At 39.9% G+C, this 13,809-nt stretch overlaps 1 protein-coding gene across 2 annotated transcripts in view; it reads right to left on the reverse strand.

Annotated features, from left to right (window-relative positions):
- The window catches only part of ap3b1a (adaptor related protein complex 3 subunit beta 1a), a 67,605-nt gene that overhangs the window by 21,806 nt on the left and 31,990 nt on the right, over positions 1-13,809 (reverse strand). For both annotated transcript variants that reach the window (XM_072372489.1, XM_072372488.1), the window contains exons 18-22: positions 12,668-12,827; positions 11,793-11,970; positions 8,944-9,094; positions 6,525-6,573; positions 3,498-3,601 (exon numbers count right to left, since the gene is read on the reverse strand). In XM_072372489.1, coding sequence (XP_072228590.1) covers positions 3,498-3,601; positions 6,525-6,573; positions 8,944-9,094; positions 11,793-11,970; positions 12,668-12,827 — 642 coding nt within the window. The remainder of the gene's footprint in view (positions 1-3,497; positions 3,602-6,524; positions 6,574-8,943; positions 9,095-11,792; positions 11,971-12,667; positions 12,828-13,809) is intronic.

A 13,809-nucleotide genomic window follows, 5' to 3' on the forward strand; every position in this document is an offset into this window, starting at 1 on the left:
AACATGCAGGCTACGTGCTACGAGGATTACAAGAATATCCTCTCTTTTATATCTGCAGTCACCCTAAAAAGTTGTAGCTTCATATTTGTCATATAAACAAGGACATTTGTCCTACAAGTAAGGGCGATCTTTCTAATTCCTTCTTCTTTAAACTCTCTGAATATAAGAACCAGTCTGTGCAACCCCTAATGAGCAGAGCAGCTCTTCCCTGGTTTCTCCTAGATTTTCACAAGTTTAATAGTGTTTTCATAAGCAAAGCAGCATGTTTAAAACTGTGGTAGAAATGCTTAAACAGGCCAGTTCCCATCACCAGTAGCAGCGTGTTGAGCCTCGGTGCTCCGAGCACTACAATGTACTCAAGGACGGGAGTCACGTTCCTCCAGGGGACGAGCCGGTGAGCTACAACAACATGAGGAGATGACGTTGTCCTGCATCCCGCTGCGGTGGACACGGTTTCTGAGATAATTAGGCTAGTTGAACCCAGTTATTTTTAACATGCAAGGATGCATTAAACTTACACATTTAACAACTGGGAAATGGCCCTTTCATACCTGTCCACACCACAACTGATCTTAGATCCTGTTCAGACTTTGGATCAACGTGTCTCCTGGGTAATCAGATCAAAAGTGATCGACCACTTTCGATTGGATCTCGATTTTCTGCTGTGGAGGCAAATAAACTCTGTAATCTCTGTAAAATACACTCAGTGACCAAAATATGCCTCATTATCCAGTCAAGTTACTGAGTTACATTTATTGCAGAATTCGTAAAAACATTTCAAGTTAGCTCAAATTATGTAGCACATGCGAGAAGAAAAATTAGGGTTGAACAGGGTTTGGGGAGGAGATTTATCCCCAAAAACAGCCCTGGGAGGGAGGTTGTACTTTTGAGATTCCCTGAATCTGTACTTGGTGGGGCTTGCAGCACTGAACAATTCTGATTAGTTGATTATTTGAAGTATTTCATTTCTGAGCCTGTCCGTCTCACTCAGCTCATATTTCATTTTAACCACAGCAAATAAAATCAACTTTTACGTAACACAGAGGAATAGTTGATACCAGAATGAATTAGGCTGTTACAAAACTGTAAATCAGAGCACTGAAAAGCTCATTTTTTATTGTCTAACAGCGATTATGTTATTGGGGACGGTCTTTGTAGACAGCAGGCATCAAGGCAGTTCGACAATGAGACATTTCACATTCTAACAGACTTACTTAATTTCGCCTCATTTACCCAGTACATTAAACCACAGTGGAAATGTTAAAGACTCAGGGCTGAAATTATCTTTTAGCTCCTTGAAAAAAGTCCCAGGCCGTTGAAGTTCTGTGTGCTGCTGGCAGAAATGTTTCAAATGTGTCCTGAATGTGTCTAAGTCTGTGCATACAGCTGTCCACTGTCCCCAAGAACTCATGTTTTTGCCAGGTGTAAACGTAGTTATTAAAGCACAGTCAGCAGATGACTAACAAAACAAGCAATTTATGAGGGATAAAAACAGTTACGCCTCCTATTATATATATATATATATATATATATATATATATATATCAAATTAAATAAATGGTTTCCTTTGCCTCATCTTATGTACCATATTTTCCGCACTATAAGGCTCACCTGATTATAAGGCGTATGTATTACCTAATGTTCTCTGATTGGTTTATCGCTGCCAGCACACGTAGTGTATGTATTATGTCTTTGTGTCGGCGCGAACTGGTCCGACGGTCAAGAACAACATGGTCGGTCGTTTTTACAATTATAAACTTATAAACTGCACATAGGTCTGCATCACCCATCTCAGACTGAAGAACAGGCACTCACTGGGACATGGGCAAAAGCATTAATGATGACACGATTAAATCGCTAAGTACGAGCTCCATACAATCTTCGCCCCATTCAGAATGAATGGCTGGGATCCGCCTCACCCTGGATTCACACCGAACACAAAGCGAGCGACGGAAGTGGCCAGTTGCCGTTCATTTCCAATGTACAGAGCGAAGAGGCGCGGCAAAAGTGAACGTGGTGGTGAGCGGCGCGAAGGGAGAGCGGTGAGTGATGCGGAGGGGGCTTAATGCCCCGATGAATGCTCGGCGCTCCCCGCGGTAAGTTCAAAATGGCGGTATCCATGATAGATTTTGGAATCTAGTGCACACATAAGGCGCACCGGACTATATGGCGCACGGCTGATTTCTGTGAAAATTTAAGGTATTTAGGTGCACCGTATGGTGCGGAAAATAAGGTAACTTACTAAATAAAAAGGGTAGAGGGCTTTAAAAGAGTTTAACAATTGTTTATTTTACATAAAGATCATGCCTGGGTGCTTTTTTACATAACCTGCTGTTATGTAAAGTTGGCATCATTTTGCAATGAGATTTGTAAAGCCAAATTTCTGTGGGTACATAAACTGATTGTTTTGTCGTGTGTGTGAAAAATAAAGGTCAGAACAGTTAAATCCATAATGGGTTAATCTATTTCATCAATATCATTTGTTTATGACATCTTCGGTCAAGTTAGAATGAGATGTTTAGGAATTTATTAGACAATAATCAGTCAGGGCTGAATATCCTTACAAATAGTAATGATAAGCATGTATGAAGTATTCACTGCTGAAAGAGGATAAAATTATGATTAACTGTTCATAAATCAGTTATTTTAATTAAACTAGAATACATTATCTGAGATTTTTGTCATTTAGGTTTAAATGATTATTAAATAAATTATCCACAGATTAAAGATTAACAAAACTTAACAAAAAAAAAAAAGAATTACCAAAATACAATAAATCCTAAAATAAAATCACATCAAATGTCTGTGAGAAAGTTGAATAAACTGAAATCAAAGCTTCCCGATATGAATATTTCACTTCTGGGTCTTTTTTAAATCCTATATAATCTGATTTAAAACCTTTAAACAGCGCAGTCACTCGACATCTGACTTTGTCACACAAAATAGACACAGCAGCAGTGTGGACATCTCCTCCCGGGGGAAGACGAGATACAAAACACACAGACGTGAAGAGGTGCTCGCAAACTGAGGAGAGAAAGGAGCCGTCACACGAGGAAAGGTCAACCATCAGATATACACAACATGGAGACACGAGGGACGGAACATCTGACAGAGAGAGATGAAAGGTAGCAGAGAGGAGGAGAGAAACAGAGCGGGTGGACTTTTAGATGAGACGCAGAAATCGAGTTCAAGGGTGTGGAAGAGCAAAAGACAGCACAGGGGGTGAGAAAGACAGACTATAAGAGATACAGGAAACAGGGAGAGCTGCTGTGCCATCCTCACTGGCTATAAATATAACAAGGCAGAAAAGGTCAATAGTTGGTGTCTGGAGCAGAAATGATCCACAAGGGAGACAGGCTCATTTCGCCATCTCATACGATGCTGTGCTGTATCGTCAGTGTCAGACAGAAAGGAACGATTGACTCTCAGCGCACGTTGATGGAGGAAATGTCATCCTGCGTGTCTCTAATGCAGAAACACACGTGTTGTCCACTAACCTGCATGGCGGAGGAGACGTTGGAGAGAGAAAGGCCTTCGAGGTCGGACAGCAGGCTCGAAGAGAAGACTGAAGCCTGTGGTGCATTTGTGGGTGCAGGAGAAACTGAGACAGAGGGGGAAACAAAAGAAAGAAAAGAGTTTAAAGCATATTATAGCTAGAGTAGAGGAGTTTCATGCAATGATGTCCAGATATGTTGACATCAATGCAGGAGGTGGAAAGATCTACACTTTTTTCATCATCAGTATGGACTTTGAAGTTGCTTAAAATGACTTTTAGTTACTTCAGAGCTGCAGACAAACACAACTCTTGATTCACAATAATAATAATAATAATAATAATAATAATAATAATAATAATAATAAGGATGATAAATCATCTCAACACATCCATTAGGTTCATGAGACTTTCCAAAATCCCAGACTTTTAGTAATGATTTTCTTTTTGTTAAATCACATCTTTTGAGACCATAACTTGGGGTCAAACTTCTGTCTGAACCCTGTACATGCACAGCTGTGCAGGTTCATTTGTTGTCATGCTTCAGAGGTGGACCAAAAACACCTCCAGAAGCCACCAAATCAGACTGCAGATTTTTATATATACGTGTTGCATACATATGCTCACAAAAAGACTGATTTACATTTCTGAAGGATTTGAATGTGGCATAAATGTGAAATCTTTACATGTGCAACATAATGCTTCATATATAACAGAACAAGTGCGCTCACCAGTTTTAACTTACTGATAGCAACAAAGAAGCAAACTCTGCATCTGTCCTTCATGTTATATTTCCTCTGAGCTTTCTCAAGCAGTAAAATCTGATCTGATGTTTGTTCTTCCTCGTAAACCTTAGTCTTGAGTCTCTTTGCTACATCTGCTACAGTTTTTTCTTAAATACTTTATTAGTAATGGCAGCAGTGTCTTTAGTTGCTATTTCGTGATGTGGCACCGTAAAGTAAAATGGAGTCGCACCCGTGTAGAAAACCTGAGTTCTGAAGGGCCATATCTCAGCCAATGGGCGCTCCAGGACAGTTTCAGGCCCGGAATGTGCATAAAAGAGATTGGTGTACTTCAAAAGGAGTCCCAAGCACATAGTTTTAAAGTCCTAAACTTTTCTGCTCTTTTTTTAAAAGCCTCATCAATCCTGCATTCTCCCCTGGATTTGGACTAATTTGACTTTAAGGAGGCTGTTGCTGAAGTCTGCGCTATAATGAACTTAACAAAAAAAAAACTGTTAAGTTGAACTTAAGAACAATTGATATTGTTGCCTCTGAAAACTAACCATAATACTCTCTTTCTGACTGCTTCCCCTTCGTGTTTGTGAAACTAAATCTGTTACAATAAAAAATAAAAAAAGGCTATAGGCATGAAATAAAAGCTGCTTCAGTTCATGCGATTCTCATGAAGAACAGTAATATCTGGAATGGAGTGAAACAGAATGAGCCGCAGTCTTGTGAACCTGTTTTCATGCAGAGGCACTGATTATTGTTAGAGGATACAAGGCAGTGCCTATTATGAATTTACAAATCTTGCATTAATGCCGTTATATTGCTTTGAAAGAACACTAAAGGGAAAACTTAAGGTTCAGTAAAAGCACCGTTGCAGACCATATTATGCTTATTTGCAGGTTCATAATTTTATTTGGGGTTTTTACTAGAACAGATCTGTTTGATTCAATACTAAAAAAAAACACATTATTTTACTAGATGTTATAGAGTGCTGCAGCACCTCTTCACCGTCCGTCTGATATGCTTCATTTTAACTCCTGTCTCTTTAAGGAATACGTCCTAAAAGGCCTGGGATGCAGTGGAATAATTCTACATGACTTTGTCAGAAAACCTGATGGAGCTCAGGAAAGTTGGCAGGAGAAACTACAGCTGTTCAAGAGTTATTCCACAAATAGTGCTTCACCCGATGTGTTCTTAACAAAATGCCCCACAGAGGGTATATTCAATTCTTCTTCTTAGTGTAGTAACATCAAATATTAGGCATTACTTCATCAATAAGGTGACTAATTCAAAGGAGTAATGAAAATCCCCAAAAGTAAAATACCTTCTTTGACAGGCTGCTCACACTCACCTTCCTGTCCTCATATTTATTCACGTTAATCACAGTTAGTGTGACTGGATGAAAAGAACGGTTCTTCTCTTTAAATGTGGGTCAGTATTATCTCCTTTCCTTCCATAAATGGTGGTCTACTGTTTTCCTGTGCTGGAGGAGATGATCCTTAACATTTAGAGAATACAACCTGGCCTTATCATGACTGCGACTTAGATACTTTCAAGATGTTTCAGTCAGTTAGAGAGCTTCCAAAGCATAAAAAAAAAAAAAAAAAAGACTGTTTGAGCAGAAACAAACTCTGGATTGATTTGTCAGAAACGGTGGAGCTCATGTGACAGCCCATTGTAAAGCAATTAAAACAATTCCTGAGAAAGAGCTCTTTCCATTTCTCTCTTGTGGATGCCCACCGCATATTTTCAGTCAGGACAACTTCTTCCACTGTGTATGAGGCAATAAAGGCGATGAGGAATACCGATATGTCGCCGCACCGTTTCAATCAGTCGCAGGAATGTGTCTGATTCAAATTCCTCTTTTACTGCTTTTAAAAAGAATGTTTCAGATATATATATATTTTTTTAAAATCATGATCTGATGTGGATTCTGAGATTTTTAACTTTTCCATGAATTAACAGATGGATAACAAAATTTCTCTCTCATCACTTCAGTGAAGTATTGTATTTTGAATACAGTTTGCTATTTATCCATCGCTTTCTTAAACTTTACTTGTAGCGGGCTTCGTGTAAATTCAGGAACCATTCATACTGTATATCCACCACTGAGCAATGCTGACATTCAAATAAAAAGGCCAATATTCACTCTTGTATCAGCTATTTTTATGGCCCACTGGACTTAATTCAGCTCTATAAAATGGGAATTTGCCATCTTGGAGATGAAAAATGCTTTTTTTTTCCAGCCTACTGCTGTTGGCGAGTGGTCTTATGCAAGCAGAATTGGCAGATAAACTCACAGTCATCTAGATCCAGTAAAGAGACTTCCTTCTTGGACTTCTGGGCCACCTAAAAAGCAAACACAGCAACTCAATGGTGAATAACTCAAAAGATGAAGGGGGATAAAAGAGAATAACTGAAACAGTGTGAGTCTCCTGTTCAGAGGGTGAAATGTTTCAATTTCCCTGACAGAGTCCCTGCAGATGTGACACATTCCTCCCAAAAAACAGATACTCTGCATTTATATGTAACATGTCTGGAATCATCAGGGATCAGTCATGCAGGATAGCGTGTCACAACCGCCACACACCACCTCGTGCGACTGATCCAGGCTTGTCAAGCGCTGATCTTGTGGGAATTACAACACATGCCTCGGGTTTGCACCACAAAAGCCCCAATAAAAACACATTTAAACATACGAGCGCCTCTTATCATCCTTTCTCCATACCCTCCTAACCAAGCTGGTTCTGTTCGGATCACGTAAAGAACCATAAAATTCCCCTTCTACACACTCCAGGCTGAGCAGACGGCAAAGAAACAGGACAGAGGAGCGAAGGAGAGTGAAAACAAACCATAAAGTTGGAGGCTGCATCTTATCAGATTTTCTCTGATTGACGCTTGGTGGTGGTAATAAAGATAGAAACCTTGTTACTAAAGGGCGGTCTGAAAGAGCCATGTAGAAAGTGATGGAGAGAAGGATGCATAATTCATAGGCCATGCCCACATGACAAAGTGTATGAAATGAGAATTTCATAGTGCAGAAAAGCAAAGGGAGGGTTGGAATTAATGAGATGAACATAACAGGTAAGAAAAAGATTGTGAGGCCTGATAAAGTGAGCAAATGAGATGCTGTGAGAGAAAAAATAAAGGAGGTGAGATGGAGACAAATAATATGTAAATCAGGAATTTGAGGCTTAGAGCACATAAAGCAGGAAGAAGGCGATGTTAATACTCAGAGGATGCTGAGCAGCAGAGAGCCTGTTTACCATATCATACTCATGATATACTGAACACACTGTAGAGGAATGACCATTGTCAGGCAAATTTATATGTTCTACGTTCACAGATAATCCATAAAATTAAAACCACTGACTACGATCTGTTGGAAAACATTGGGTCATGGCATTTGTGCGATTTGTCCTCCTTGAAACCAGATTCAAACCACAAGATTTTGGGCTTATTCTCACATCGCAGACAAATGCTGGAGGTCAAAGAAATATTGCGTAGATCTGAAGCAAACCCGCATTCAACCGGCAATCGCTTCATGTAAACCCAGATTCCAACCAAATATCCATCATGCTAAATATCCTAAAGAACAGAGCAGAGGCGGACTTACCAGCAATGAGAGCGCAACTGTCGTGGTGAGGGGATATGAGACGAATACAACATACAAGTATGACAAAGGGTTGCATCATAGCGTAACACTGATGACAAGAGACAGATTTGTCTCCATGACAACTCAAACTGCCTGATAGAGATCAGCAGGACAAGTCGTGGGGTTAAGTATGGCAAAAAAATCTTGTAATGTGTGACCCCTGGTTGCAGATCAGGCATGTAGTCAACCCACTTCAAAGCTCCGGATGACAAGAATAGCGTCTCATGTAGTGTGAACAACCGAAAAATCCAACAGCAGTAAACTTGGCTTTAAAGACTTTTGACCAGGATTGTTGGTTCGGCACGCTTCACTTCTTACGAGGGTGTATCACCATGGAAACCTGAACTGCTCCCATCGCTGTTCCACTTTGACTGACAAGCATCTTAATGAGACACGTGTCGCTTACATAACCTAAAACAGAGGCTGATTAATATCAAGCTTGCTCCTGTTGACTTTTAAACATCTGGATCCAACAACAATTATTTTTATCAGTTAAAAACTTCACTGGATTATAAACTGTTTTTTTTTTTTTTTGCTCTTTTCTTATATTGTTTATGAGTGCATGTATCAAAGTTAACAAAGTGCAACAAACTGTGTCACATACATCTAATAATATGTCTCTTCACTGACATTTTATACATTGTGATCGGTCATCAGATGCCACCCCCACCTGTTTCACATCAACATGCACATATGCAGAGTGAAAACACATGGGTTGACTTAGCAAAGCGATAACCTATGTTTTAGTGACGCTTCCTGAGATCTCCATTATTACTTTTAGTCGGGCCCGATCACCTAAACACACCCGGGATGTATTAAACCTGCTTCGTCGCTATATTGTACGTCAAACTGCCGTGTGCCCATTTTAGAATGCAATCTGTAAGTCACATGACTGATCAACGCAAAAGAAACACCATCAGACAAAAACCTGATGAAGGAACACAGTCAAAAGCAGTGATCGAAGCATCTGTGTATTTGGGAGTCAAACATATTTGTCAGAAATAATTCTAATTCTCAGTTAATTTGTCATCCAGTATCAAAATGCAGCTAAATGATGGTGTCACCTTGGGTTTGGCCTTTGCTTCAGTCTTCTTCTGCGGCATTGGGGCGTCTGAATCAGAGTCCTCCTCGGAGTCAGAATCTGAGTCAGAGGAGCTCTCAGCTGACGAGCTGCTAGCTTGGGCTACAGGTCCATTTCCATTTTCATCCGTGTCACTGGAACATATGGGAAAATCGCCTCAGACATACACGTACAAGTCAATGCAAAGAACACAGCATGCATATAAATACATAATAGTGCCACCCGTCTATTCTGCTCACTATTTCCATTCAACACCTACAACTCCCACTCAAAACTACTTTGAATAAAGTACCAAAAAGAAAAAAAAAGTTAACTTTGTGCTCTCTTTTCTGTTTTTCCCCCCCATGCAGACCGAACTTCAGCTCGGCCCAATCAAAACGACAAACATCAATCTGTTTTTGTTTGTGAAGTTAATTCAATGCTGCATTCGCTCAAAAAGATTTTTTCCATCTTTCTCCTCTCTCCTCCACTCGGTCTGTCCCTCTTCAATTTGTTCCGATAATGAGTGTTTACTCCGCCTGCCTGGGATTTTCAGCCGTTAAATTAATGAGGGGAATTGTGACGGTAACTGGCTTTTTAACTTGGGCGATGATGAAAAGCCAGTATTAATTTGGCCTACAGATTTCATTTGCTGCGAACAGGAAAAAGTGATATAAATCACTGTGGGCCTGATTAGGCCCTGCCTGAAATGACTGGGCCATAATGAGGGCATTATGCTGTGTTTGTTGTGGAAGCACTGGGGTGAGCTGCTCTAATTACTCAGTGTACGTGTGTGTGCGCGTGTTTGTGTGTGTTTGAGCACCGGGGTGAGTTGCTCTAATTATACTCTCTAATGGAGAGAACAGGGTCAGCCGGCGGCCTGTCACACAGAAAAATCAGGTACATTCTGTGTGAATCTGTGTGTCCGCGAGCAAATGAAGTAGAGTGCATAAGAAACTAAATTTGCCAGAGTGTAAGAGAGTGTGCGTGAGTATATTTAGTAGTAATGACTCAAATCTCATTCATTGGTAACACCAGGCTGCTAAATGACCAATCAAAAGTCATTATCCATTAGCCATGTAAATGTGATTTACTCTACTGGAGGAAAATTCTCCTTGATTAGCCTGTTAATGGATCTCACACCAGCGATATCGTAGCGGCCCGGCCGGTCTGACTCTGTACGGCCAAAAAGAGGCTATGAGGGTAACTTTACTTCCTGTTGTACGGTTCCAAGGTCTTTAGCTACCTCTCATTTTCTTTATGTTTTGCTTCTAAAGACTCAGACTTCCTTATAATACTTTACAGAGGTATTCAGCAGTAGTTCTCCAGGCTTTCTGAAGGTATATCAAAGTTTTTCTTCAGACATTGGCTGCTTTTCCACTCATTTTCAGTCCAGTCATTTTTACCATGTTCAGAGGAGTGTGGGTTTGACCTATGAATCATTCAAGCATTAAAAAACAGTAACTAACTCAAGGGATTGTTAAAGTTAAAGAACGACAGGTGTGCCAAAGAGAAAAAGAATGAGTTTGATAAAGATAAAAGAATAAGAAAATAAATGAGGAAATATATACAGAAACGATCAAATAAATGTAGAAACAAAGACAAAAGAATAATATATAAAACATTTATAAAACATTGAATATTTTCCAAGTATTCGTGTAAATAACTATGAATTCTAACTATTTATGTATTCTGATCCCCTTATTTGTTCTCATTTTTTTAATTTAGCTTTTTCTTTAAATTCCTCACTGCATTGTTTTATCCAGTCAGTTTTGTTTTTCTCACTTTTGTTTCAAGCCAATCAGGTTTTCGCCCAACTTATGAACTTTGTTGTTGTAAAACAAAAAGACTTAATTCACCTTTACTGCACGCCATCAAAAATTGTTTTCCTCTTTGATAAAAATAAAAGATTGTTGATTTATTCATTTATTTCCTTATTCTTGTATCTTTAATTATTTTGTTACCAGCAGCCTGTCACAAAGACACATCATTTGTTCCCATTTCTTTAGTTTAATCTATGAAACACACCAAAGATAACACAGTTTGACAGACAGACAATAGCGTTTTCGCACCAACAAGGTGATTCCCAAAGAGCCATTAGGTGAAAACTTGGCACATCTCACCATGGTGTGTAGTGTGTCCTTAAAAAATGTGAGAAAACTGGACAAGTGGCGATGAAAGGAACCAATGTAAGACCTTAAAGAACAGTGTGGAAGTCCAGCATGAGTAAAACCTGAGTTGCCAAACAGCTTTGCATTAGTGCCACAGACCAAATGTATACTTGCCAACGAGTCAAAATCACAAGGTACAATGGATGATATAAGCTGCAGCTTAAATTTGGAGGATATTGACCAACTTTATTCAGACGCATTAGACCGGGAATGTGGGAATAAGCCCAGTTCACGTTTAATGGCTCCCAGCTTGTTTCGCACCATTTTATCAAATTTTTGCCAGCTACTGGGCAAATATTCGCTACAAGAGCCAGCTATAAGGTTAAGGAAAAGTTGTATTAATTCATTTTCCTGCCATGAATAGGTTGCTGGGATAACGGAAGAAATGCTCCAACTGAACAGAAAGGAATATGATGGCAGCCACTAAACTGTGGCATACAGTAGATATCAAAAATAGCTGAAGTTTTTGACAGACTGAGGATGAGATTATTGATGCAGCAGAGTCACAGTCACACTTGTTTTGACTCCGACTCCGATGCTTCTCACAAACACACACCTGTCTAATTAGCTAAGCGAGGAAGACAGAAGGGGGAAGAAGTGGGCAACATCTGGTCAGACTACATGCACAGAGAAGAAAAATGATGCCTTCAGGCAGCGGCACACAGGAGGGACGTCAGCGTACCTGTCAGCAGCAGCTGGCTTGCTTTTCTTCAGTGGTGCCTTCTTGGTCTTCTTCTTCTTTCTTTGTTCCAGTTCGGACTCACTGGAGCTCTTTTCAGATCCACTGGAATTCTTTCCAGAATCACTGGACGTCTTCTCTGATCCGTCACTGCTTTCCTCGTCGCTCTCACTGCCCGACTCTTTACATGCACAAACACAGTAACATAAACCTGATGAATTCAAAATATATTACATATACTTTTAAGTTAAATCACACTGTTGATCTAATTTATCTAATTTAATCTGATGTCAGCCTCTCTGTTTATAAGAGCTGGGCTAAGTTACTGCTAATGCTAAGAGCTGTATCACCTTTAAAGTCATTCTTCTGAAAATGTGACAGGAAGCTGAGGCTTTGTTGTTGAAATTTGTAGGAACCAAAGCATAAAAAATATCTCTACAGAAGCAGACATGGTCATGTTTATTGTAAAAAATAAAAAAAAAACAGTATCAAAGGAGATGATAGAAGCAGGCAGAATACGTCAGAGGTTTCACAGAAAAGGTGCCAAGATGGGAATTCTGTAGAAACCTTACAAATCTAATATACACAAGAGCAACATTGTCACATTTTATTGATCTCTGAAAAGGATCAAAACATTTAGGCCCAATCAAAATGCCTTCCTCTTGGCTTTTATCCTCCATTTGCATAGATACAGCGCTCTATTTCTTGCTCTTCAACTGCAGTTTTAGGGACCTTTCGGTTCGCTAGATGACCACTCAAACTTGATCGAACACCTATATTACCTTCCTATATTACCTTCCAGAATGCAAAACAGAGATGGAAGGACCAAGAGGTGAAACTGGAACTCTTAGACTCTCAAACACAAAGAGAAAACAAACCTTCGCTGCTGCTGCTGCTGCTGCTGCTGCTGCCGCTGCTGCTGTCTTCACTGCCACTGCTGTCCGATCCTTCCTCCTCTTTGTCTTCATCATCAGAGTAGAACTTGTCATCAGATTTGGGTTGTTTGGTCTTCCCAACTAATGGTGCCCATTCTTTCACCTAAACAGATTTAACATGTTAAACTCAGACCCAGAGCGAGAAGAGAGGCACAAACGGTGTTAACCAAGGGTTTTAGGTCAGCCTCAGATTCATCTCAGTGCATCTTAGATTTAATTTGGTAGGTTTTCCTTGTTAGTCAATACACAATTGTCCACAAAGCAAATACAGACAAAAACAATCAATTTAAACAAGTATTCCTTCCCTTTAGTTGCTATTTGGCTAAAGCCCCCTGGTCAGAAAAGGCAGCCTCGGATCTTCTTGAGAAAGATCCCAAAAGTTTGGCACACTAACTTTCAGAGTTAAAAATATAAGCCACTGCCACATCGTTGAATTTAGATGGTTTTCAGTTCAAATTATTTTATGTTATTCAGTGTCTATCTTTCCATCTAAGACGACTCGTCTCAGAGTCCTTCCATCTACTGTTGGCCCAAGCCTCATCAGAAATGGTCTCCATGGAAGAGAAACAGGGAGAAAAGGCTGAGCTATGCCAAATGACACAAGAAGTGGACTGAAAATCAGTGGCAACAGGTCTTATGGAGGGATGAATCCTCCCCAGAGCCCGGAACTCAACATTACTGAAGCAGTGTGGGATCATCTGACAGAGAACGGAATAAAAGGCAGCCGACATCCAAAGAAGAGCTTTGGGATGTCCTTCAAGAAGCCTGGAGAACTATTCCTGAAGACTACTTAAAGAAATGACAGAAAGCTTGTTTTAGAGGGTTCAGGCTGTGTTAGAATAAAGGTGCTCAGACCAAATATTAACTTTAAAGCAGATTAGAATTGAACAAATTCAGTTTTATACTGCATTTCCACTTATGTTTGCAAATGTCTCAATAAATGACTTTACCGGTTTCCTGTTTTCCAGACAAAATACAAAGAAAGCAGGAGGTGTCTGGCTCAAGAGCCACGTTTTATGAGAAAGGGTCTGAATACTTCGGTCACTGTGACACTTCAGCCTTATTTTGGGCTGGAGTATAGTGGT

The sequence above is a fragment of the Leuresthes tenuis genome, unplaced genomic scaffold, assembly GCF_036924035.1.
Source record: "Leuresthes tenuis unplaced genomic scaffold, fLeuTen1.0.hap1 SCAF_19, whole genome shotgun sequence".
Lineage (NCBI taxonomy): Eukaryota > Metazoa > Chordata > Actinopteri > Atheriniformes > Atherinopsidae > Leuresthes > Leuresthes tenuis.